This window comes from Pipistrellus kuhlii, unplaced genomic scaffold (genome assembly GCF_014108245.1).
Source record: "Pipistrellus kuhlii isolate mPipKuh1 unplaced genomic scaffold, mPipKuh1.p scaffold_m20_p_8, whole genome shotgun sequence".
Taxonomy (NCBI): Eukaryota; Metazoa; Chordata; class Mammalia; order Chiroptera; family Vespertilionidae; genus Pipistrellus; species Pipistrellus kuhlii.
In genome coordinates this window covers 36035673-36063313 of record NW_023425584.1, presented here as the reverse complement: position 1 = coordinate 36063313, position 27641 = coordinate 36035673, and the positions used below count along the sequence as shown (strand labels likewise).

The 27641-nt window shown below is 40.2% G+C and overlaps 1 protein-coding gene across 2 annotated transcripts; it reads left to right on the top strand.

The window, feature by feature from the left end:
• On the top strand, positions 1-27641 carry ANKRD50 (ankyrin repeat domain containing 50). Of its 2 annotated transcripts, none has more exons than XM_036423571.2 (5): positions 1-158; positions 1804-2673; positions 16690-16919; positions 19628-23178; positions 25047-27641. In XM_036423571.2, exons 2-4 carry the CDS (start codon positions 2129-2131, stop codon positions 23173-23175), a joined length of 4323 nt encoding a protein of 1440 aa, XP_036279464.1. In that variant the 5' UTR covers positions 1-158; positions 1804-2128; the 3' UTR covers positions 23176-23178; positions 25047-27641. The 2 variants fall into 2 exon arrangements, with proteins under 2 accessions (XP_036279464.1, XP_036279465.1); XM_036423572.2 differs by lacking the exon at positions 1-158 and adding an exon at positions 589-887.

Sequence of the window (27641 nt, the reverse complement as noted above, 5' to 3'; positions counted from 1 at the left end):
CGGAGGATCCGGCGCGGGCGGGGAGCGCGCCCCAGGCCGGGCGGAGTCCGCGGCTGCAGCGGGAGAGCCGGGCGTGCTGGCCTCGGCGGCGGCGTCTCCGAGAAGCAAGTGTCTGAGGCTGAGATTCGGCGGCGGCGGCGGCGGCGGCCGGGGCGGAGGTAACCGAGGGCGGCGGCGGCGGCGGCGGCGGCGGTGCAGCCGAGGCTCCTCCGCGGGTCGGAAGCCCCGGGGGCTGCGGCCGGGGCTCGGACCGGACTCGCCCACGCGCTTTCCAGGCTGGGACCCCGGCCGGCGCGGACCCCCTCGCTGCGCGGAGGGCCGGGCGGGCGGGCGGGCGGGGGGCGCGATCGGCGCGCGGGTCGGGGGTGCAGAGCGGGGGCGCGGATCCGGAGGCGACCCCTCCTCGGCAGGGATTGACAAGGACGTGGGGCACCCCTCCCCCTTCGAAGAAGACACACCCCAGTCTCAGGGCGGGGCGGGCTGCCCAGGATTTCCCAGCCGGTGCGAGGGGAAGACCTTCCCGAGGAGGCTGCACCCCGGTCTGCACCCCCCACCCGCATTGCACCCCCCAACCCACCGAGGCGGCCCCCTGGGGCTCTCTGGGGCTGCACAGACGGACGGAGGTGGCTCTGTCGCCGGGAATCCCGGAATTCCTTTTGTCTCTCCGCCACCGAAACCAGCGGCCGGAACTGGAGGCAAACACCCACCACCGGCGCTGGGGCTCTCCACTCCCCATCCCCTTTCTGCCCTGGAAGGAATCCTCCCCGGCAGCCGGTCCCCGTCCACGGGAGAGCGGGCTGCCCTCCTCGCCCCCATCCGAAACCTTCCTCTTTGGCACGGAGCGAGGAAAGACTCACGTTGTACCTGTGTTTGGATTTATCATTCATGTGAGATCATCCCCCTCCGCCCCTCTTTTTTTTTTTTTCTTTCTTTCTTCTGTTTAACCCTTTGCCATCCGGCCTCCGCCCTGGTATACATGCCCCAGGATTTTGCAAACTATCAACAAAGAAGTGTGGCTAGTGGAGTAAACAGAGTCCTTCCTTGGCTGGGCTGGGCTGTGCAAGTTCATAGAGCTTCCTTCACCGGTGCCGTTCTGACCGGGCTAGTGGAAAGGTCTTTTTGGCTAAGGCTTAAGGATGTGCCTCTGTGGGCAGTCCTCTTTTTCCCCCCGCCCCTCTTCTAACCTTTTACAAATCTAGGGTAACGATTAGAATGTAGGTCTTTGGAAAGCATGACCGTAGTGGAAGAAAAAATACAGAAGGAAAACATGTAATCATTTTTTTTTTAGGGTCAATCATGAAAATGTGGGTTTTGGGGGATTAACTGGTAAATTGCATCCTTTGATGAGTGGTAAGGTTTGAACCTATATTTTGCACGGAGATATGTTTGTCTGTTTTATTTCGTTTACTTGTGGAAATTGTCGATTACCCAGACACCTTAGAAGAGGAACCTGTGAACAAGTTCATTAAGAATTTGTCTTGGAAAATGCATTTTATGAATGCTTTGAAATAAGAGGGGTTAACAGTGGCTTGTCATTTATGCCATGTAAGAGACCACAGCCTACACGGTTGCGTCCCTGGCAGTGGTCCCTGTGCCTGTAAGTGGCGGGATCTAGCAGTCTTAGGGGCTATTCTTCAACAAGAAGTGTAGCGCTACCTACCTGCCGGCTAACCATCATCTCTGATGACATTTACTGTAATGGACACCTTTTCTGACCCGGTTCTCAGATACAGAATTAACCGTTTGAATCTGGAGAACATTCTGTACAAATTGAAAGACTGGGCTTTCTCTTTCATTTTCCAGATGTATGGTCTCATGTGCATGCTTGAAGGATCTACAATCACATAAACTCGCTTGTAACCATGGAGCCACGTGACCCATCAAGATATAGAAAAAGCGCTGCTGAGCTTGGGAACCAGGCACGTGTTCACCAGTTCAACAATTAAACCAGCATATTCTCTGCTGACAATCAAGAATCAAGAGCCAAGTCAAGTCCTGCGCATTCTGTTGACAGATGGACTCTGTGGCTGTTGAATTTTACCGTAACTGGTGACTCTTGTCATTCCAAGTCAGCTCCCCACGCCAGTTGTGTCCTAGGGGATGCAAAGACCTGTGTTGATGTATCCTGATGTTAGCAAAAGTTGAAGATAAGAAGCCTATTATGACTAATCCTTGGGAAGAGAAAGTCTGCAAAATGGCCCAGACGAGTTTACTGCAGGGGAAGCAGTTTTACTGTAGGGAGTGGGTTTTCCACAAGCTTCAGCATTGCCTCCAGGAGAAAACTAACTGCTGCAACAGCACTGTCAACACGCCACCCCTCCTGGTGAATTCTGGGAGCACTGCTGGTGTTGTTTCTGGAAAAGGCGCTGCCTGGGGTGTGCTGTTGGTAGGAGGGCCTGGCAGTGGCAAGACAGCCCTGTGTACTGAGCTCCTGTGGCCAAGTTCGCCTACAGGCTTGCAGAGAGGTCTACATCGCCAGGCTCTGGCCTTCCATTTCTGCAAAGCCCAGGACTCGGACACGCTGTGTGTGGGCGGGTTTGTGAGAGGGCTTGTTGCCCAGATTTGCCACAGTGGGCTGCTCCAAGGATATGAGGACAAGCTAAGGGACCCAGCCATCCAGAGCCTCTTGCAGCCTGGGGAATGTGAAAGGAACCCAGCAGAAGCATTCAAAAGGTAACAAGTCAACTTACCATGCCTGTCATGTTCTAGTGGATGTAAAGACCTGTACTGATGTGTTCTGCTGTTAGAATAAGAATGTCATGGTGTTCTAGTTTCTATACAAAAATGAACATTACATTTTTTAAATTATCCTAATTTTTGTATAAAAAAATTCATGAAGTACCTGTACTTCTGCTAATTTGGGGGTAATCTGTGGTTGTGAGTGAACATGTTTATCTGAATATTGAAGGGAACAAAATTTAGGCTCTGTTTGCACAGGATATGGATTAAAAATGTCTTTTATAACAGAATTCGAAGCACTGTAGAAACAAATTGTTTTTCAAATGTATGCCAAATATTTATTTGCTTTTCTAATATTACTTATCATTGATAAGGGATATCTGTTCTTACGGTCGTGAAGAACATATAGCTACTGGAAACAGGGTAAACTATACCTGGTTCTGAGTTTAAAGGAATTCTCAGCATAGAATCTACAGTCTTCTTTGTTTACAGTATTATCCCTTTAAATAAGAAAAGTTCTCTTAGAAAGAAACCATTGAGAATCTGAAGAAAATTTGCTAATATGTTTTGTAAGTAAACGAAAAGTTGACTGATGAAATATGTGATCTTTATAAAATAATGGAAATTTGTCATCATTTTTAATACTTTTAGTGAGTGATACAAAGAAAACCCCAGCACACCCAAAAAACAATTTTAAGTTGTTTTTCAGAGTGATTCCAGATCCAAAATGTTTAAAAACAATGATTACTTGAAAATTTTTTGCATATCACCCCTCTACTCATTGTAAAAGGAGGCAAATAGTGATTCTGTGCATATACTTTTATTACTTACACAATAAGTAGTTCTTAGCTGGCATAGTTTGTTTCCCAAAGACTGGGAACTGAAGGTTAGTGTGTGTGTGCGTGCGTGTGTGGACTCATTTGAGCAGGCTTTGAATTGCTGTGAAAGTGATTTTGTTCTTTTGATATCCTCAGATCTAATAGTATGAAATCTATTGAAAATAAGAATAGTAGCAAGCACTTTGTGAGAGTAGCTGTTGAAGTGCTATACCAATATTAAATCATTCAATATTCATAACAGCCCTGTGAGGTAGATACAGTTATTAGTCCCATTTCATAGATAAGGAAACTGGCACAGCCTAAGTAACTTGTATAAGGTTACAGGCTAGGAAAGGGCAGAGCTGGGATATGAAAGACGTGTGTATGTGTACAGGTTTGTAATCACAGACATCCTTTGGAGGACTTATGGGGAAGAGGAATAGTTTTGAAGTTTGTGGAGAATGGATGTTTGTCACAGTTGCAGTTTGAGTGTAATTTTCAGATTACCCATATATGTGATCAGTAGTTAGTCTGGAATGATCGTTATGAATAGAGGCACACAGTTCCAACAGGTGAGAGGTTTTTGAAATTCAGCCAAAGGGTTGTGTCTTTGAGAAGTGTGATATTCTTGTAGACCTTTTAATGTATAAGTGCTATCCAATCAAATCTATTATCTTTTGCTGCTAGCAATCAAAGTCTGGGTTAAAACTATTATATCATTCATAAATCAATGAGGAAGTCGGCTAGCACAAACATGAGATGCCAGATTTGATGGACAATGTTTAATATGGACTCACTATGTTTATATGGAACTAATAATCTAGGCTTTATTATAAAACTTTACTTTTTAAGAGACTTCAAGCCTCTGTACATAAACAACTCTTCTCTTGACTTAATGCTTTTTCTGAAGACACTATCACTAGTTGAAGAGGAGCTGAATTTGCATTTCATGTAAGTCATTTCAGAAGCTATTTGGATTTATTGACACCTTAGAAAATCAGTTTTAGAGTATAGTCCACATGTGTCAAACACAAGGCCCGCGGGCCAAATCCGTCCCGCCAGGCCTTGCAATGTGGCCCGCACCGCGCTGTCATCACTGCACTCCGCTGCGTTTCCATCACAATGACAGTTAATGACTGTTCAGTAAACCATTCGGCCCGCGATTTAGGCTGGATTTTAGATTTTGGCCCCTTCTCTGATTGAGTCCGACACCCCTGGTATAGTCTAACTAAATTTAACTTAGCCTAACTAAATATGTAATTTATTTTATTGGAATTCATATTAATTTCCTGATACTTTTAAATATTTGAAATCATGTCTGATAACTGTATATTTTTATATATTCTGATCCTGAGCAGATCTTTATTGTATTACAGATTTTCCTGGAAAACATCCTTCTACTCAGAGTATCCTCTTATTTTTGTTTTCCTGTGTGAATTTTAGTGACTAGCTAATTGGAGAGAAATGAGCAACTGGAACAGTGTGTAAAATCCACACCAGTACGGACTATCTGATTGGCCGAAGGAGCGAATGAATGCTTTGTATTCCTAGTCTGTATTTTGGTAGAGAAAACCTAGTGTTTCTACTTGGGCCATTGTGATGCTCTAACTTAATCTCCTACTAGATCTTTCAGAAACCTGAGTCACTTTTTTTTTTTTTTTTTTTTCATTAAAGTAATCAACCATTCAGTAAATTAGGTAATTTTGGTATTGGAACAACTGTTTCTGATAATTCATTAGATATATACTTCCTCTATGATTAAGAGGCTGTAATATAATCATAGTCAAATGTAAAAATGAGAACACAATTCAAAGTTAAAAGAAATACTTTTGCATAGTCTGTGGCAGTGGTCAGCAAACTCATTAGTCAACAGAGCCAAATATCAACAGTACGAGAGCCGAAAACTGACTTCTGTGTATGGGTCACGAAGTTTCAATCACACTGTATGTGCATGTGTGGTATTTTGTGGAAGAGCCACACTAAAGGGGCCAAAGAGCCACATGTGGCTCTCGAGTTTGCCGACCACTGGGTCTATGGCATTAGATGGTTGCAGGCCTCTACTTTTGGACAGATAGTCAAAGTTTTATTGTAGATTCGGTTAGTGACTGCAACTGACTTGTTAAATAGTTCCTTCAGAGAATTTTAATCGGAATGTATAATATTTTATTTAGGCCAGAGGTAATTCAACAAGTAGACAATGGGGAGAAGATCATTTGATCATTGTTCTCAAGGAGTCAACAGTATTTTGTGGGAGATGGAGATGCAAGTAGCTAAATAAATATAAAGGGAGGAGAGAGGCACCTGAGTTAGGGAATAAGGGGGTGGAGCAGTGGTTTCAGGTCCTGTACCTGGTTAAGAAGCACAAGTGAAGATGGTTATTTAATTCATTCAACCGTGAACTCCTTTTTGAACCTGCTGTCCCTATTGTCATGCCTTGAAGCCAAGGATCTTTTCGGAGATCTAGATGCATGTGTCCTGTGATTTATTTAACAATCTGCAAGACCAGGTTGAGTTTTCTGTGTATGATGTCAATTTTCCCCATGTTGAGTACAAGGTTGTCCTCTGTGTGATACTAGGAATGGCTTGTTAGGATAGGAAACTGGAAGTCTGAACTCTGCTTTCTATCTTGAATAGGAATCTTTAAATGGTGGAATCTTTTCCATTCATCTTCTTCCTGACTCTTATACTTATTCCTGGATACCTCTTTAGATTTTAAATTCATTTGTAGTTATTTATGCCTGTATCTTCTGTTATTTCTTCTATTTGGCAGATGCTTCTTCATGACATTATTCATGACTGATTAATTTTTCATATTTACCATTGTGCTTTGAACAGCACTTTTCATATAGTAATTGCTATATGATTATCATTTGAATGACTAAATCATGCTACTTACCTATCTAGAATATGTTTGAATCTAATTGAAGGACTGCTGGAAGTTCTTAAATATGAAAGGAAATTGAAATGTTTTATCACTTAGGTCAGTTTTCAATGCAGACCAGAGTGGTGTAGTGATTATTAATTTATTAACCTGCTGTCTGTTCCTTAGCACGTGTGCATATGGCATCGTTCCAGATAGTTTTAAGTGGCCAGATGTCTATCTTCTGTCTCTACTGGCTCCAGGTATTTTTGGCAAACTCAATAAAGGGTTGAAGAACAGAATGGGACTAGGAAGGGTGCTTCCTTCTTAACCTCACTGGTGGGGTATTTTCAAGGCAAAATATTCCCTTTTAATGATCTACCTTATATAACTAATACTATTTATCATAACTATTATCCATTCTTAAATAATGTCAGATCAAAAGATCTTGTGAAAGTATCTTCACTGTTCCCATTTTGAATAAAATAAATGAATAAATACAATTTTCATAATCAAAATCCCACTCTTCCTTTAGTCTAAGTTTGTCACTTTTTAGTGAAATGTCTGTTGTTTCCAACATTTAACTGTTAAACTTATTTTAAGATGGACTTTCATTTATTCAGACTCTTCTTTCTCTTCATAAAATCTTCCCTTTCTTCATTGGATGGGCTTTCTCGTTTATGCTTCATGTCTAACTAAGTGCTGTTTCCTCTGGTACTCTGTCCTTCACTGAACCAGTCCTCAACCTTTATTAATCACGTCTGCATTATAATGGCACAACATATTGCTCCATACTTACACCATGCAATGTTAGCCACATTCTTAGTTCTGCTTGGCCATGCTTTTATTTGTGTGCTTTTCAATAACTCAGATTTTATTTTAGACTGGAGAGTAAAGTGGTGCCCTACAGGGTGAGTATGTTTTTCACCCAATTCAGGAAATTTAGGCTCTAATTTCTTTGGAGCAATAATCTGGTTGAGCTGAGTTAGCTGCTGTCTGTAGATGGGCTTATACACTAATCTGATCCAGTTTTCCCTCACCACCCATCATTCTATCCAAGGCCATTTCATTTGTTTACATGTGCCAGCCTGGCTCCAATAGGCGTTTTCAAATAGGAACATGTTTCCTATTCCTTTGTAAAAAAGAAACACTATGTGTTTATCTCCCCCTAAATTTGCCTTCTTTTATCACAAATTTGTATATATAAGTGCTTCTTCCCTATCACCTTCTTTCCTAACTTACTGAGACCTGACTTCTCTCTTAAACATGCACAGAAAGTTGTTTAGGTATAGTAGCTTCTGAACTTACTGCTCTATCTTTAGCCTTAGATGGTATGTTTTAAAACAACTTCTCATTATTATCTGTACTTGGTTCCTTTCAGAATCCCCTATCCAACTGTGTTCTTTAGTGGTTGTTCCTCTGGACTGTGCCTGGGTGTTTGCCCAGCAAAACTTAGACCTTCTCTCCTCACACTCATTCCTTCAAACATTGTATTTACTTACATGGATACCAATGCTTGTATCTATTAAGATAGCAATCAAAGCTGCATCAGCAGCCTTTATCTTCACTCTGATTAATATATATCTTTCTACTGGAGTGTCCCTCAAGTACCTTCCAGTATTCAAATCAGCATCTCTTTCAGCATTTCTGTTCATTGACTCATTCATTCATTGCTTAAATAAACATTCAGTTCTTCTATGTGCTCAATATGTGCGGAGTGACAGGGCTAAGGAGGTGAGCCAAACAGGACACTGAATTAAGTGTGTGTTTGGAGGGGAGGTGGGGAGGAGACAGGGATTGCATTAAATAAGAAATTACAGATATAAAAATTCAGCTTCAATACATGCTAAGAAGAAAGGATGATTTAAAAACATGTTATGAAGCTTGATCATTCCTGGGAATTCTGGGAAAACTAATTATCTAAGTTGTTTAATAATTGTTCTTATTTTTAGACCCTTTCTCCCTAAAAGTGTGATCTTAAAGATGAACATGTTGGCAACTCCTGGGAGGTAATAAGAAATGCAGAATCACAGGTCTACTGACTGAACCTGCAGCCTCTGTCTCCAAGTGAACCCCGTGCCCTGACGTTTGAGAAGCATTACCCTGGCCTAGATGTTCGGGTGTTCTCTATTTTCTGTTATATTAAATCATAACGTATTTAATCTTTTTCCTGGAATGTTTCTTGAATTTTTACCCTAATCTAGAATGTTTATTCATCTCCTCCTACTGGGTCTACTTAACGTTAGCCCCTTTTTATTCTGACTCACTTGGTTCCAGTTGGACAAGTAAGCACAGTGAAGCAGTGCTTTCTTTAGGTCATTCCTCGGAGCCTGTGATAATCTGCACAAGTTCAAATTTCTCTGTCTGGCTTTAAAAGCTCTTGATAATTTGGTTCTGCTCCATCTAAATGTGTATCATGTTTCCAAACTTCATCAAAGCACATTAAGCTCACTTATTCTTTCAAGAAATATTTCTAAGCATCGGAGATAGTATTAAGTTGGTAGGGAGATATGACTAAATAAGGATATTATTTTTCTTACTGGTTAGTAAGACCTTCATATATAGTAAGGATTTGGCCTTTAATTTTGTTACATAGGTTGCAGATTTTTTTGGTTTGTTTTTTAGCCCTTCACTTTGTTTTTAGCAATTTTGTTTTCTTAAAAGAGTTTTATGAAATAGAATGGTTTTTATACAGTAAAATAATTTGGTTTTATGAAGTAAATACCTAAATACTTACTTTTCTGTCCTTAAAAAATCTTTAAAGTGTATTCTGATTTGTGGCCTGACTTTACCCTCTTGATCTAATGATGTCTCTGACCACATATAATTGTTTTAAATTTCAAACCACTTTCTTTCATGTCCTAATCTCAGAAATACTGCTAATGTCATTTTTCTATTATATCCATGTATAACTAGTCTTTTATTATAAAATACACTTTGAAAATGTTCGTGTAATTGCTTAATTAAGATAAGCATTAGTTAAGAGTACTAATTATGTCTTACTTGTGGTTATCTTGAAAAAGGATTTGGAGCTTTCCAGAAACTGGTGACCTTTTACAATTCTGACTCATTTGCATATGTAGAAACTAGTGCATGGACTCCTTTTCCTTTGTTTTCATGGGCTCCACGCACCCTTGCTCTTTGCCATGCGCTGTTGCTGGTCCTTGTGCAGAGAACTGTGCTTCTCTGGCTTTTTGTTTGGGCTCAGCCATGTGGTGTCCTTTGGCCAGCGGGATGGTAGCAGACAAGACTCAGACAGGCTTAACATGCGAGTACGAGTGGTTGGGCCTGGCCTCTGTGTTGCCATCATGTGAGGGGGATATGTTCTGGCGAGCTTGTTGGTTCAAGAAGGAGGAGGAGAGAGATGCGGAGCAGACAAGACCCATCCTGCAGCCCGACTCCAAGTCTAGAGTAGATCAACAACAGACACAGGAGAAAGCACAAATGATTGTTATTTTAAGTTAAGCCGCTGAGTATTGGGATGGTTTGTGATATAACAATAATGTGGGGGGGGGGGGGGATTAACACAAAACCTAAGGAAATAATATTTTAAATGGGAAATCATTAATTTTCACAAAAAATGTAGGAGTCCTCATTGATTCCTCAATTTTACTCACTACATTGATTCATCAGCTACCTTTGTTCTGTCCTGAGATAAAACAAACACTTCCACTCTTCTCCATCTCCTGTGGCTGCTGCTCCTGTGATCTCTTGCCTAGACTCCTGCAGTGGCTCCAATTTGGTCTTCTTGTTGCTATTGTTGTCCCTCTTCACAGAGCAGCCAGAGGAACAGGTCATGTTACCTCCCAGGCTTACACTTGCCCACAGCTTCTCACTGCCTTTAGAGCAGTCTGAGCTTCCCGGTGTCCAGGCCTTACCTCGCCTTTGACCTCAGCTTGTACCCTTCCACCTTGTTTATCGCTGCTCATCCACTCTGCCCTTATTCTGTCCTGAAGTAGGTCAAGTTCTGGCTGGCAGATTTTTGTGTGGCTACTTGCTCTGTTATCACTTGGGTGTGTCAACTTTATTATTACCTCCGCAGACAGCTTCCCTGTCCACTGAGTCTTTAGAATACTCCATACCTGGTCATTTTTTTAAATCACATCAGCGCACTTTGTTTTCTTTGTTCCTTAATTTTCAGTGTCTTTCATGATTTGGAATTATTTTCCGCCTTTGTTTAATTGGACTTCCTGCCTGTTTATGGGAATGAGCAGAATACTTGCCTGTCTGTCCCTTTGTATCTCCAGGGTTTAGAATATGGTGAGACAAAGTTTAATTTTAAACATGATGATTTGTCCCATTGATAACTTGTATTTTATCCTTTAAAATTCATATTCACTTAGAAAGGAGAAAAAACTATTGTAGCTTCAGTCTCAGTTACTATGTTTGTTAAATTGTCTCTTTAGAGAGAGAAGCAGCTTGCAAATCATGGACTTCGCAGGAATTGAAAGAGTAACACTAATGGCACCAAAGGGGAAGAAACGGTTTTAGAAAACTTTAGTTTATGGGACTTAGGAATTGTTCCAACCCAAAAGTGTTTCAGTTAGTCAGGAAAGTAAATAAAGAGGAAAAACAAACAAACACCATTTTGCCACATTTCTTTAAGTCTGGATTTTCTGTTTTGTTTTAAAGAAAAATAATCCACATTACAAGTCCCCCGTCCTCTTCCTAATTCTGACCCCCTCACTCCTGATATGTGGGCCCTGCTGTGGATTTGCGTGTGGTTTGGTAGTCTCTGCAGTTTGAGTACGCTGGGAGACCTGTGTGTTGACACACATACTTGTAATCTGCTCCTGTTTTGTATGGTTTCAAATCAGTAGTTCTCAAACCTTTTTATTATAGGTGCCATTTACATTCTTAAAAATTATTTAGGATCTCAAAGAACTTTTGTTTTGGGAGGTTATATCTATCAATATATGCTTATTTGAAATTTAAACAAATTTAAAATGTGTATTAATATAGTTAATAACTATAAATTTATTACACATTAACATAAATAATATTTAATAAAAGAGAAATATCTTGTCCAAGACAAAAGAACACTTAAGAGTGGTATTGTTTTACTGTTTTTGGCAAATCTTTTTAATATTAGGCAAAATAAAGACATCTGGAGCATCATAACTGCTCCTGCGTGCAGCCTCTGGAAAACTCCATTATGTTCTTGAGAGAGAAGCGGAGTGAAAAAGGCAGATAACATCTTAGTTTTATTGTGACTTTGAAAGGGTCCAGAGAGTAGGAGACTCCTGGGACCCCCAGCCCACACTTTGAAAACCACTATTCCGTGTGAATGGTGTCTATTCTGCAACATGTTGTACCTAATACTGTTCCTGTGTATTTACCCGTGTTGTTACCTGTGGGTCTGGTAATTCCTGTTAACTGCTACCGTTGTATGTAATTCACTTGTTGTTGTCATATTGATAATCATTTAAGATGTATTTAGCTTTTTAGCTTTACAACAGTGCTGCTGAGAACATGTTTGGGTGTCCTCATGGTTACATTCTAGGGGCAGTGAAAACTGACTCCAAGTTGCATACTCACAAGTGAAATTTTGGATGATATGGTGGTATGTTTATCTTCAACTCTGAGACAGTACTAAATTACCCTTTAAATTATATCAGCTTACACCACTGTCGTAGAGTGTACTTGGATTTACAGATTCTACTTAGGTCACCAACACTTGCTCTGTTGTCAAAGTTCTTTATGTTTTGTAAAGTAAGTATGAAATGGTATCTTATTATTTTAAATATTTCTGACCCTGTGGCTATAAAAATAAATATAGGCAAATATATCAGTCTTTTTCTATATAATTTCCTTTATGGATTAGCCTTTTTCGGTCTTAATATTTTAAAACTTGTTTTCTACCTGATCCAGCAACATTTGTTAATTGGCTGGCTCATCTTTCACTATTAATTTGTAATACTACCACAGTAAGACACACACACACACAAATAGATGTATGTATGTATGTATGTATGTATGTATATATGTATTTCTAAGTTTTGAATTCTACTTCGGTTTATTCATTCATTCATTGGTTTACCAAATATAATTACCAGGAATATACCAGATGCTATTAGTACTGGGGTATGTTAGCAAATAAAAGTTCCAAGTGTAATCTGTGTTTGTGAGAATTTTAGGGTTGGTGTGTGTGGTTGGTAGAAAAATGAAAACTTAGCATCTCATTGGCAAGCAGTGCTATGTGGAAGATGAAGGCAGAGTAAGGAGGAGAGGCCTGAGGTGCTGGCGAGGCTGGGTAAAAGGGGTGCCGTTTAAGTAGGAGGGGTCAGGGTGCTTTGAAGGAAGTCTCTGGCAAGAGCATTCCAGTCCTGTGGTTGGGAGCTGGCTTAACATTATCCGGGGAAACAAGGAGAGCCTGTGTGGCTGACACAAAGTAAACAAGGTTGAGGAGAGGAGACAAGTAGCGAAGTAGTTAGGAGCCATCCAGTGCATGGACTTGGAGGCTGTGGTAAGGACTTCCATTTTTATTTTCACTGAGAAGATTGGAAGGAGGCCATTAAAACTTTTAAACAGAGGAGTGACATAATCTGACTTAAGAATTTAAGGCTCACACTGGCTACTGTGTAGAGACCCATGGTGGTGAAGGTGGAACAAGGAAACCAGGAGATGGCTGGTTGGTGCTTGAACTTGGGCGAAGTGGTGGAGGTAAGCAGGAGTGTTGTAACTTTTATTTTTCTGTATAATAAGTTTTGATTCTATGTTAGCCAATGTGCAAGTGATGGTAGATTTCCAGACAATGTCTTTTCATCAGAGAAGGTTCCCCTTTCTTCCGCTGGCAGACAGGCTGAGGGGACGATACAGTCAGGATCAAGCTAGGCCAGTGGTCGGCAAACCGGCTCGCGAGCCACATTTGGCTCTTTGGCCCCTTGAGTTTTTAGCAAAGGCCAGTTTAGAAATTCCCTAATTAAGTTAATAATAATGTACCTACCTATATAGTTTAGCTTTAAAAAATTTGGCTCTCAAAAGAAATTTCAATCGTTGTTCTGTTGATATTTGGCTCTGTTGACTAATGAGTTTGCCGACCACAGAGCTAGGCCAGTGGTACCTCTGTGGTTTTAGTGAGATCACTGGCTTATTTCTGTCATTTTGGTGTGGTCCTTCTGAGTTTGAGAGTTCTAAAGAGACTATTGATAATTCATTTCTTCTCCCACAAATATTTGTCCACTGACATTAATCATAAAATAATTATAACAAAATTATTAGGAACATCTACCATCTACTAATTTTCTGGAATTTCAATATTGAGGCAAGTGACTTTTAGTACAGAATCTGTGGCAAACAGACATGAATGTTCAATGCTCTCAGAGAAGTAAAATTTGAGAAGTAGTATATTCAGTTAGAAGATCTTAAAATATATAATATTGTTTTTCCTATGAACATATTTTTAGATAATTTAAATGCTAAAAAATTAGCCACTTACTAATTTAGTCAGGTTGCTCTAAGAACTTAACTGTTTAATTGGACCTTAAGCTCATAATATATATATATATAACTTTTTGATATTTTCCTAAGCAGTTTAGCATAATAATTAACAAGAGGAACTTTGAAACTTATCAAATTCATTCCCACTCTGCCACTTACTACTTGTTTCACTTTGCAATCTACTTTCCTCTGTACCTTTGTATCTTCATCTGTGAAATAGAAATGGTAATAGTATGTATTATAGGCTTGCTGTGGGAGATAAATTGATAAATCCATAAAGATTAGTTAGCATCATGCTTCATACTTAGTAAGCACTCAGTAAATGTTAGGTTTACTATGTTTATTTCCCATTTTTATATTTTAAATATTTGGCTTCCCAAATAAAACAAACATACATTATATATAAAGGCCTGATGCATGAATATTTGTGCAAGAACAGGCCGTCCTTCCCCTGGCTGCTGGCACCGCCTTCACTCTGCCAGAACCGCCTTTTTTGCCTTCCCATGCTGCCCAGAGGCCCTGAGAGGCTGGGGCAATACAGAATGCCTACGTTGTCGCTATGGCGATGACACAAGCATCCCACCTGGCCCCTTGGCGCCTGTATCTGCAAATTATCCCTCCATATTTTTTGGGTTAATTTGCATACTCACTCCTGATTGATTGGTGGGCACCATGAAGGTACAGTCAATTTGCATCTTAATCTTTTATTAGTGTGTGTGTGTGTGTGTGTGTGTGTGTGTGTATATATATATATATATATATATATATATATATATATATATATATGGTTCAAAAGACAGATGCAGTTAAAACTGGTTTGGCTTAGTGGGTAGAGCGTTGGCCTGCGGACTGAAAGGTCCCAGGTTCTATTCCAGTCAAGGGCACGTACCTTGGTTGCGGACACGGCCCCAGTAGGGCGTGTGCAAGAGGCAGGTGATTGATGATTCTCTCTTATAGATGTTTCTAACTCTCTATCCCTCTCTCTTCCTCTCTGTAAAAAATCAATAAAATATATTTTAAAAAAGAGACAGATGCATTATTACATCCTCTATCATCAAAAAGCCTTGCTGTTTTAACATAGCTAACAGTTCAGTCATTTCCAGACCCGGATCTTAGTTTCTGACTTTGAATGTTAGTACCTGAGAATTTTGGTTACCAACTTCTAGAAGCAAAGCAGCTTGAATTAATATACTGCTTTCAAGTAGATGGGAGTCAGTAATTTTGATTGCTGTTGTAGATTTATGAATAAAACTCCTGTAAGCATTCATGCACAGATTGTAGAGTAGCCTAAGTTTTCACTTCACTTAGGTAAATACCTAGAAGTGGGATCCCTAGACCATGGGGCAGTGGGGTAGGTGTACCTTTAACTTTTTAAGAAACTGAAACTTTTCCAAAGTGGCTGTACCACTAGAAATGGCAGTCTCATTGCTCCTTAACAGTGACAGCACTTGCTATTTTCAGGGGTTTCATTTACTTCACAATTCTAATGGGTGTCTAGTGGTATCTTCCTGTGGTTTTAATTTGTATTTCCCTAATGAGTTAATTGCATGATGAGAGACATGAAGCACATGCCAGCAGAAGAAACTGTAAATGAAAAGGCCTTTGTATAATTGTATCTGATAAACGTCATTGAAAGAAGGCCACTGTGACTGGACTGTCATTTTGAAAAGAATACTCCGGCTGCAGCAGGAACTCTGGAGGGCGCGCTGGGAACATGTGGCTACTATGGTGGCCCAGGGGACAGATGATGGCAGTTTGGACTAAGGCAGCGGTTTTCAACCAATATGCTGCAAGAATTTTTTAAACATGCAATACCTGATATTTAGTCAGGGGCACTGACCTCTTTTATCTTAGATTGTCAAATAAACAAAGACAGTAGCCAACACAACAATGGCTGTCTGGTGTGATTCAATCAAAATAGATCTTTTTTTGTCAGATTGGCAAAAAAATAATATTTTTTGCTGGGGTGCTGCAGACTTTTAGTAAATAATTTGTGTGCGCCACAAAATGAAAAAGGTTGAAAATCACTGTTATAGGCTGAAGTGGGCTTGAGAGATTTTTATGAAGAAATATTGTTACGTCATAATGATAAACTGGATCTTGAAAGCTATTGGATTGAAAGGTTAAGACAGTCATGGGAAGGATTATCTAAGTTTGTTTATAATTACATGGGTTATGACCTCCACTGTGTATATTTCAGCACCTCACTCAGCACAAGGCCTGTATAAAGTAAATATTTGTTGAAAATGAATGAGCATTTAGTTATGAACACATTATATTCAACTACAGTATAAATTATGAGGAGGAAATATATTCAGTAGAATTATACCCAATAATTTATCCTTTATATTGAAATTTAAAAATACACTGTACATTCAACGGGACTTAGACCACAGTTTATTTTTGTATAGTTTTTCCTAATTACATTTGTGTGACAAGCTCATATGCAGTACAGTCATTTTATAAGAGAACTTATACTGAATCTTTACTATTTTTCTTATTATTAAAGTGGTTCCCAAATTTGTTCCCCCCATGCAACACACTTTAGCTTTGTCATAAATAATTGTAGTTTTTACCGATTCAAAAAATGAGAAAGAAAATATTGAAATCTAGTTTCTTCAAGTTCCTTCTGCTCTTCAATTATGCTGAATTACTAACACACACACACACACACACTCACACTTTATTGTGGAAAATGTTATTGGCACCGCAACTATTTTGGACGAGTATTTTCCTTAAAGTAAGGAATTGAAACCTGTACAATATTTTTATTCTAAAACCTTAATTCATTTGGTAAAGCATATTTGTCACTAGTAATATCAGTGTTCGAATTCTAAATGTTAACATCACAGGCGACGATGCTCACACTGCTTGTACGGATGTGCCTTGCAGGTGCGTTCTGCTTCCGCTCTTGGGAATGAAGCCTCCCCAGCAAAGCCTGTATCTGCTTGTGGACTCTGTTGACGAAGGCTGTAACGTCACTGAAGGCGAACAGACATCCACCAGCTTGTCGGGGACTGTGGCAGAGCTGTTAGCTGGTCACCATGAGTTCTTTCCACCGTGGCTATTGCTTCTCTGTTCTGCCCGGAAACAGAGTAAGGCTGTTACTAAAATGTTTACTGGTAAGCATGATTCCTTCTTGCTATCCTCCAGTGGTTTTCATTGACAAACTAGTCTCTGTGGCTCCTTACAGTGGAAAATCTGGTGGTTGCTTCCAGCAGCTCTTTGCAACAGGACTTGTTTAAAGTTGTGTTAAAAATCAGCCATGGAATGTTTTTTATTTATTTATTTATTTATTTTATTTTTATTGATTTTGCGCAGAGGAAGGGAGAGAGATAGAGAGTTAGAAACATCGATGAGAGAGAGTCATCGATCAGTCGCCTCTTGCACCCCCTCCACTGGGGATATGCCCGCAACCAAGGTACATGCCCTTGACCGGAATCGAACCCGGGACCTTTGAGTCCCCAAGCCGACACTCTATCCATTGAGCCAAACCAGTTTCGGCCAGCCATGGAATGTTTTAAGATCCTTTGATATTACCTTTTCTAATATTCTTTTCCTAATTTTCTTAGGGAAGATCATGAGTATTTCATGCCATGGTAGCTGCTATAGGTCTATAGAGCTTCATTGATTATGCTGTTATGTCACTGTCAGTTGGTGATATTCTAACTAGACTAAGCATCTTGAGAGTTGTGAATATGCCTTTTTGAAAATCAGTGGTAGCCCTGGCCAGTGTGGCTCAGTTGGTTGAGCTGGTTGAGCGTTGTCCCATGCACCAAAAGGTTTCCGGTATCAGATCAGAGCACATGCCCAGGTTTTGAGTTCAATCCCCAGTCAGGAGTGTGCACAGGAGACAACTGATTGATATTTCTCTCTCTCTTCCTCTCCCTAAAATCATTAAAAACATATTAAAAAAGTAAATCAATGGCAGTTACCAAGAAGGATTTCCTGGTGTCAGAGGAGAGACAGAGGCAACAGCTTTTTAGGATACCTCTTGAAATAAATCCTTTAAAAAAAAAACAACTCTTTCCTGATATATGAGTAAACAATTGGTATAATGTAAAAAGTACATAATCAGTTGTTTTTTCTTTTTTAACTTTTTTTTCTGACTCAACTGTTCTACTTTTCTTACTACCACAATAAAGTTGTGATCCTGTTAGATCATATACAGCATTCTTTGTGCTTTATGAAATAAAAAAGAGTGTAAAACAAGGACCACTCACAGGGTTTATAGTTGGAAAGAAAATAATTAAGTTATTGTTTAAGTAGCTGTGTCAATTTTAAGTATTATAGTTCTATACACTTTATAGTATGGTGAAATCTTATTAATTTGTTCAAATTATTTCCTTCCTATATAGGTTGTCTCTTAGATTTCTTTGCTGCTAATGGCAGTACTTTTAGTTTCTATGTATAGTATTTTTTGTTTTTGATAAAAACAGTTAAGTTTGGGGTTAAAATGACAAGAGTGAACACTGATGGAGCATCTTAAGCCATCTCATCATGCAGGCATTGTTTCATCTCACATTATCACAAGAAGAGAAAGACCACATTCACATAACTTTCATTACAGTATATTGTTATAATTTTTCTATTTTATTATTAACTATTTTATTATTAACTATTCATCTTTCTGTGAACTTTATCAGAAATATTTATGTATAGGAAAAGACAGTGTATATAAGGTTAGGTACTATCCATGGTCAGGCACCCTCAGGAGGTCTGGGAATGTATCCCCTACACATAAGGGGGGCTACTGTGATTCTTTTCCATCCTGTTCTAGCAAGCCAGAAATTAAGTTAATGTTGACTCCTCTCTTTCCTCCTCCATACTCGCTCAGCTCTGTGCATCTAGCTCTTACTAATAATTCCCAAACTCACATTTCATTTGTATGTGTTCTGCTGTGGTTGTTCAGACCCTTAGTGATTCTTATCTAGATGGATCACAGGCTCTTTGCAAAGTCTTGCCTCCATAGTAACAGGTGACCATCTCTAATCTCTGCTCAATTTCTAGAGTTGTTTCTCTTAAGGGAATTAATTTGCTCCGTTTTTTTCTGCTGTAAGATGAATACGTGTGTTTAATAAATTCCTATCTGTAAATCAGGATATCATCTCCCTTTAGAAAATGAAATTATGGTTCCCTTTAAAGAAGTTAAAAGTGAATTTCAGATAGCTTTAACTAGTACGTATGTTGGTTTAAATATATTAAGCTGCTTTATTTTTACAATGCTGAAGTTTTTGTAGCAAGTTGCATCATAAGGTTCAAGCTATTTATTGACAACCTGACATTTAATTTGACAACATGTAAAATAATGTTATTTCAAGGCCATGGCAGGTGATACTCTAACTGGATATGAATATTCAGTCCCCTAATTAAAACTAGTATATACTTAGTTATGCAGGTAGAAATATATAAAATTTTTATATGAAAAAGATCTGCTGTAGAAACAAAGCAAATCTTATTTGTTGCTTCCTGCACTTTTTTTCCTAATCATTTGAGTGTTCAGAAAATCTTAACATGCCTTTATGGATATGTATGTATGTATGTATGTAAGACTATCTAATGCTTATCACTGAAGTTGAGAGGGGCACGGAGCCATTACAATATGTCCCATTTGTAAACTGGAAAATGAAATTGTTTCTCTGCTATCAGTGTGTTATAGAAGGAAAAGAAAACTGATTTCTATACTAACAGGTATGGATTTCTTAGTATTAGTTCATGTATTATTGATTTATTTGCTTATTGGTTTATTATACACTGAAGACATTTTCTGAGTGTATGGCAACTACTGTAATTGTTTTCAGATGATGACATCTATTTTTTTTGTCTCTAGGTTTTCGAAAAATAAGTTTAGATGACCTTCGGAAGGCATACATTGTTAAGGATGTGCAACAGTACATTCTCCATCGTTTAGATCAAGAAGAAGCTTTGCGACAACACCTCACAAAAGAGACTGCGGAGATGTTAAATCAACTGCACATTAAAAGCAGTGGGTGCTTTCTTTATCTAGAACGGGTTCTAGATGGAGTTGTAGAAAACTTTATTATGTTACGAGAGATCCGGGACATCCCAGGAACTCTAAACGGTCTCTATCTTTGGCTGTGTCAAAGACTTTTTGTGAGAAAGCAGTTTGCAAAGGTCCAACCTATTTTGAATGTGATTCTTGCTGCCTGCCGACCTTTGACCATAACAGAATTATATCATGCAGTATGGACCAAAAATATGTCATTAACCTTGGAAGACTTTCAACGCAAGTTAGACGTGCTCTCGAAACTCCTTGTCGATGGACTAGGAAATACTAAAATCCTGTTTCACTACAGCTTTGCCGAGTGGCTTCTGGACGTGAAACACTGCACCCAGAAGTATTTATGCAATGCAGCAGAAGGACACAGAATGCTGGCTATGAGTTATACCTGCCAAGCCAAGAACCTAACACCACTGGAAGCACAAGAATTTGCATTGCACTTAATTAATTCAAACTTACAGTTGGAGACAGCTGAGTTGGCTCTGTGGATGATATGGAATGGTACACCTGTCAGAGACTCCCTGTCAACCTTAATACCCAAGGAGCAAGAAGTGCTACAGCTGTTGGTGAAAGCTGGTGCTCACGTGAACAGCGAAGACGATCGCACGTCATGCATAGTCCGTCAAGCCTTGGAGAGAGAGGATTCCATTCGGACCTTACTAGATAACGGAGCGTCAGTCAATCAGTGTGATTCGAATGGGAGAACACTACTGGCTAATGCTGCATACAGTGGCAACCTTGACGTGGTGAATTTACTTGTCTCTAGGGGAGCAGATTTAGAGATAGAAGATGCTCACGGGCACACACCACTTACCCTGGCTGCTAGACAGGGACATACCAAGGTGGTTAACTGTTTGATTGGGTGTGGAGCAAACATCAATCACACCGATCAAGATGGCTGGACAGCACTGAGATCTGCCGCTTGGGGTGGTCACACGGAGGTGGTTTCTGCGCTGCTCTATGCCGGTGTGAAAGTGGACTGCGCGGATGCCGACAGCCGGACAGCTTTGAGAGCGGCGGCTTGGGGAGGACACGAGGACATTGTGCTGAACTTGCTACAACATGGTGCTGAAGTCAACAAAGCTGACAACGAAGGTAGGACTGCTCTGATAGCGGCGGCATACATGGGACACAGAGAGATTGTGGAACACCTTCTGGACCACGGGGCAGAAGTGAATCACGAGGATGTGGATGGCAGGACCGCACTCTCTGTGGCTGCACTTTGTGTGCCTGCGAGTAAAGGACACGCATCCGTTGTCAGCCTTTTAATCGATCGAGGTGCTGAAGTGGATCATTGTGACAAAGACGGCATGACCCCGCTGCTGGTGGCTGCCTACGAAGGACACGTTGACGTGGTTGACCTGCTCCTAGAGGGGGGAGCAGACGTGGATCACACAGATAACAACGGGCGGACACCCCTCTTAGCAGCTGCTTCCATGGGCCACGCCTCCGTCGTGAACACACTGTTGTTTTGGGGTGCGGCTGTGGACAGCATTGACAGTGAAGGCAGGACAGTCCTCAGCATAGCCTCAGCCCAAGGCAATGTTGAAGTGGTGCGCACCCTGCTGGACAGAGGGCTCGATGAAAACCACAGGGATGATGCTGGGTGGACCCCTTTGCACATGGCAGCGTTCGAAGGCCACAGATTAATATGTGAAGCACTTATTGAACAAGGTGCTAGAACAAATGAGATTGATAACGACGGACGAATCCCTTTCATATTAGCTGCGCAGGAGGGGCATTATGACTGTGTGCAGATATTACTGGAAAATAAATCCAACATCGATCAGAGAGGTTACGATGGTAGAAACGCACTGCGGGTTGCTGCACTGGAAGGCCACAGGGACATTGTGGAGCTGCTGTTCAGCCACGGAGCCGACGTTAATTACAAAGATGCTGACGGGAGGCCTACCCTTTATATTCTGGCTTTAGAAAACCAACTTACCATGGCCGAGTATTTTTTAGAAAACGGTGCCAACGTAGAAGCGAGCGATGCGGAAGGAAGGACGGCGCTCCACGTTTCCTGCTGGCAGGGCCATCTGGACATGGTGCAGGTTCTGATAACCTACCACGCCGACGTCAACGCCGCGGACAACGAGAAGCGGTCCGCCTTGCAGTCTGCGGCGTGGCAGGGCCACGTCAAAGTGGTGCAGCTTCTGATCGAGCACGGGGCCGTGGTTGACCACACTTGTAACCAGGGTGCCACTGCCCTCTGCATCGCAGCCCAGGAGGGGCACATCGACGTGGTGCAGGTCCTGCTGGAGCACGGCGCTGACCCCAACCACGCCGATCAGTTCGGACGCACCGCCATGCGCGTGGCAGCCAAAAACGGACACTCCCAGATCATTAAATTATTAGAGAAATACGGTGCATCTACTTTGAACGGCTGTTCCCCCTCTCCTGTTCACACCATGGAGCAGAAGCCTCTGCAATCAGCGTCTTCAAAAATGCAGTCGTTGACAATTAAATCAAACAGCTCCGGCAGCACTGGCGGCGGGGACATGCAGCCCTCACTGCGCGGTTTACCGAACGGGCCAGCGCACGCGTTCAGCTCTCCTTCCGAATCTCCAGACTCTACCGTCGATCGGCAGAAGTCATCCTTGTCAAATAATTCCCTGAAAAGCTCCAAAAATTCATCTTTGAGAACGACGTCGTCCACGGCCACGGCTCAAACCGTGCCGATGGACAGCTTTCACAGCCTGTCGTTCACGGAGCAGATCCAGCAGCACTCGCTGCCCCGCAGCAGGAGCCGGCAGTCCATCGTGTCCCCGTCCTCCACCACCCAGTCCCTGGGGCAGGGCCACAACTCCCCCTCCAGCGAATTCGAGTGGAGTCAAGTCAAGCCCAGTTTGAAGTCAACTAAAACAAACAAAGGGGGGAAACCAGAGAATTCCAGCAAATCTGGGTCAGCGGGGAAGAAAGCTAAACAAAATAATTCCTCACAGCCAAAGGTTTTAGAATATGAAATGACTCAGTTTGATTCCAGAGGGCCTGCCGCCAAACCCGGGTCCAGCACCCCCCCTACACAAATCCCCGCGGAATCGCAGTGCAAGATCCTGGTACCGTCCGCTCAGCAAGAGGTCGGCCGGTCGCAGCAGCAGTTTCTCATTCACCAACAAAGTGGGGAGCAGAAGAAGAGAAATGGAATAATGACAAACCCGAATTACCATCTTCAGAGCAACCAGGTGTTTCTCGGGAGGGTTTCCGTGCCAAGAACAATACAAGACAGAGGGCATCAGGAAGTGCTGGAAGGGTACCCCTCGTCAGAGACGGAATTAAGCCTTAAACAAGCCCTGAAGCTTCAGATTGACGGCTCTGACCCTAGTTTCAACTATAAGAAGGAGACACCGTTATAACAGGTAACATTTCATCAACATTAAGAATAAAATGCAAAAGTCTGGTTCCCTTCACTTAGGAATTTGAACTTTCCCAGCCCGAGCACTCCCTTTCCTCCTCTTATTGTCTCAAGAACATACTATTTCACAGACTTTATATGTTTTTTTTATTCTTGTTTATTATTTGTCTCCTTCCACCTTAAGTGTAACCTTTGTGAGGGTAGGGATTGTTACCTGTTTCACTGCTGGATTCTATGCATTGGGGATACTGTTTGGATTTACAGTAGTGTCTCAGTAAAAATGTGTTGAATAAGTGAATAAATGAATGAATGTACTATTTATGGATCTCAGATTAAGAATTCCCTCTTTTAAATATATATATATATTATTGATTTTTTTTACAGAGAGGGATAGATAGTTAGAAACATCGATCAGCTGCCTCCTGCACACCCCCTGCTGGGGATGTGCCTGCAACCAAGGTACATGCCGTTGACCAGAATCAAACCCGGGACCTTTCAGTCCTCAGACCGACGCTCTATCCACTGAGCCAAACTGGTTTCGGCAAGAATTCCTTATACAGTCATTTTCCTTCTTAAAATTTGTTTGATGGTAACGGGGAGAGGGGCTATTTCTATAATACTCCTTGGTTTGAATAAAATAGTGTATGTAGAGATTTGTAGATAGATAGTAAATATTAATTCCTAACTTTTTATTCAAGGAGTCCAAGATTTAATCAGCAAAAGGTAATTTTTAGTAGGACAGATTCTTAAGACTCTTCGAGTAAAGTTTGCACACACCAGGAATGGGGGTGGAAAAATTAATGGCTATATTGGCAAGCGAGTTTTTAGGTCCCACTATAATTAGACATAAGAATTAAATGTTTAAACCTTGAAAATAAATTCATATTTATTAAATAAAAACATCTTTTTCTTCTTCCCACCTCAGTGGATGATTCATTAATTATATAAGGGAAGTTAATGGGAAAATAGATAACATGATTTTATATTATCGATACCTTTTAAAAAGCACATTTCTGATATTAGAGATAGATCAAAGATTTCATTAGGAATATTTTCCTACTTTTATTACAGGTATGTTTTCCCAGTTTGCTTAATTATTTTTATCCTCTATTGTACTTTTTCCTTTTAGCAAATGGAAATCTCTTTCTTATGCTTCTTTTGTCCTTGGAGATATAGTATTAGGTGACAAATTATCATAAATTTTGCTATATCTTCTAATAGTAAACATTTCCATGTGAATCTAGGAACAACTGGTCAAAGCTCATTAAAAAATAATATGTATAAAGTACTTAATTCATTCCCCATTATTGTTTTTTAAAAAAAATACTTAAGTTCTGATAGTATCCAGTCTCCCACTCTCATGATATCTTTTTTTGTTTGTTTGTTTTGTTTTGTTTTTTTTTAAATTTATTTTATTGATTTTATACAGACAGGAAGGGAGAGAGATAGAGAGTTAGAAACATCGACGAGAGAGAGTCATCGATCAGCTGCCTCTTGCACACCCCCTACTGGGGATATGCCCGCAACCAAGGTACATGCCCTTGACCGGAATCGAACCCGGGACCCCTCAGTCCCCAAGCCGACGCTCTTTCCATTGAGCCAAACCGGTCCCGGCTCATGATATCTTTTGTAAAGGCAAAGTATAAATATGTATATTAAACAGGAAAACACATGAATTAAGGTAAACATTTTGTCTTTTAAACATTTAATCTTTAAAAGTGGTTTATAAGTTAAATAATGAACCTCAGATAATCTACTTTGTTCTTTACATGGTAAGCTTATATAGTCTAGTCTTATAGGGTTTTAAAATTGTATGTAGTTAAAATAAGTATAATGTAGAAATTAATCTGTTTTTTTTAACTTTTGCATTAGTTTCCTGTTCTGTGAGACAGAAGACATTGTGATTGGAGTGGTTCTTCAACTACTGGATGGAAACATAACATGCCTGTTGATTGCTGGAAAAAAAGAAGAATGTGATATTTGCAGTTCAGTTACCTTAATTACTGTAATGTGCCTAAATAGCAAGGCTGCCTTCTCAGTGTAACCCTCTGTGCTTAAAAATTTCATTTAGTGTGCTTTGTATTCACTACACAAGAATAAGCACTTTTTTTTTTTTTTTAATGCAGGTATATACTGCAGTTCCCTGATAAAAGCTGAAAAATTTTTGAGTATTTTAAGTTAAGATTTGATAAATGTGCATGTGCCATGATCAAATATATATGAAAGGCAGTGTTCCTTGTATTTATTATTTTTTTCTTTTTGTGGCAAACAAAAGTTAAGCCTACTGTTTCAGTCACATTTGTATTGTTGTAGTGTGTGGCTTGTTTCCTATATCTTTAAAAATGTCACTCATTAAAATAAATCATGCAACTATTTATACTCACTACACCTTGAGCATTGGTTGAAAATGAGTTTCTATTTAATGCCATTGAGGTAAAGGAAAACGGTTTCTTCATAGATGTAAAAATAATTTCTAGTATTTTAGGGAGCTGCTCTAAGTAGTTTAAATTTGGATTTCCCAGTAGAATCCTCCCAATCTCTGGCTAAATGTGTCAAAAAGAAAAAGACTATAGGCAGAACAAAGTTCTGTTTCATTTCAATGGGGTACAATTTCACCTTCCATTCTCTCATCATTCCACCTTCAAGAAGACTTCCATGCCACCTTCTGGAGGCATGGAAGTCTCAGGACAGACACACTGCAGCCGCACGTGTGTGTAGGAGGAGCTATGCCTGTCTCTGGGGGTAGATTTTTGATCCCTGAACAATTTCATTGACTACCCTTATCTCTACCGCCCAGTTGAATCAAATACAATTTACCAGTGTGAATTTTAATGCTGGTTTCTTTCTCATTTGCCTCTATTTTGTAAATCGCTGCATGATGGAAATAGCCCCCACTCAAAATCAGTTGGATCAATTTTAGTGGTTAGTTTGATGAATATTCTTGAATGTAGTAAGTGTTGTCCTTCACAGATGATACCACTAACCTGTCAGTCATAACACGTGTATTTTTTTACTGGTATTTGATAAACAGTAATTTTTTGTCCACATACTCTTTCCTGCTTTCTTCTTTGAACAATTGTCTGTGGGATGATTGAATGCTATGGTTAAGGGTGAGGTCTGTGTCCAAGGAAAACAAAGTTGACCAGCTCAGGAGCGTGTGACCCACAGCCTTGGCCTCCCAGAGGGACTCTAACCCAGGGGGACAGCTGAGTGGGTGGTTGTATGTCTGGAAAGGTTAGAATGTACTTATTAATAGAAGCCAAGGGTGTGGGTTTGATATTTAAATAAGCCCTGAAGAATCTCACAAAATCCAGAAGTTCTGTTCTTTCCATATATTGTTGATAAGGAGGAGGAATGAGGAAAGAGAATTTGGAGATTTAGCACAAAACTTACTATTGGAAGAGAATATTTAGAAAATGTCTTGGGAACAGAGGTCAGTAATGTCATCTTAAATGAAGGATACACATGTAGTGCATCGTTCACAGAAACAAACGTGGAATTGGTTGTGATAAATGTTTCACTTGGATCTTTGTGTAAGGCTTTTCATTTTGCTTTTGTTTTTTTAAAGTCAGCAGCACTCTTTTTATGTCATCAAGTCATAAGCAGGAGTAGGAAATGCATTAATAAGTTCACTCGCTATTAAGGTGACATGGCAATATGAATAACTCGAATGTGAATGTTTCAAGTATTGAATTTTTTGTCCCTATGGGACATTTATTAAATACACTTAATAGGACTCTTGCAAAATAGCCTTAGAAGTGTTAATGATTCTATTAATAAATATGAATATACACTATTAAGAGAACCAATCTTACTCATATCTCAAATACAGTACATTTACATTACTGTAGAAGATGAAGCTCTAATGTTTTATTAGGTGTATTTTTTTTAGAAAGAGAACCCTGAAAGCTGCCAGTTTTTCTATTAACCTTGAATTATTGGAATTGTATTTATTTAATTTTATTGTTTGTTTTTTGTTTTACAAAAAAAATGCACCTTGTGGCCAAAGGGCAAAGATATGACTCATTACATAAGGGATTTATGTTTTTCAAAGAGCTAAATGTTTTCATGTTCACATTATAGTACCACTTGTGACAGTTGGTAGGAAGAGAACCTATTGGGAAAAAAAAGATTTTCGATATGATGTTTTTATATTATGTTTGGAACAGGACAAACACGGCGTTTGGTCAGGCTGAGGGTGACAGGGTGCCAAGATGCCCGACTGCTGACTTCTTCCTGTACTGACTTAATACTATGATGGAAAATGGCTTTTCATCCTTAACAAGAGTAAAAATAGTCCCCCAACTATAACTCCTAAATAGCTATTTTAAGAATTAAAATGTTTAAATTTTGTAAATCACTTGATGCCATTACACACCTATGATGCAATGTGCTTATAACGTTTTTATAATATGCCATCCGTGTCCATCCCTAAAAGTCATGAGGTGGTAAAAGGGGAGTGATAAA

Excerpts from the sequence above, each read along its gene's own strand:
- ANKRD50 (XM_036423571.2), top strand. The coding sequence starts at position 2,129 with ATGTTAGCAAAAGTTGAAGATAAGAAGCCTATTATGACTAATCCTTGG. Across the intron at positions 2,674-16,689 it reads CCAGCAGAAGCATTCAAAAG|GTGCGTTCTGCTTCCGCTCT; the intron begins GTAACAAGTCAA and ends TGTGCCTTGCAG. Across the intron at positions 16,920-19,627 it reads TGTTACTAAAATGTTTACTG|GTTTTCGAAAAATAAGTTTA; the intron begins GTAAGCATGATT and ends TTTTGTCTCTAG.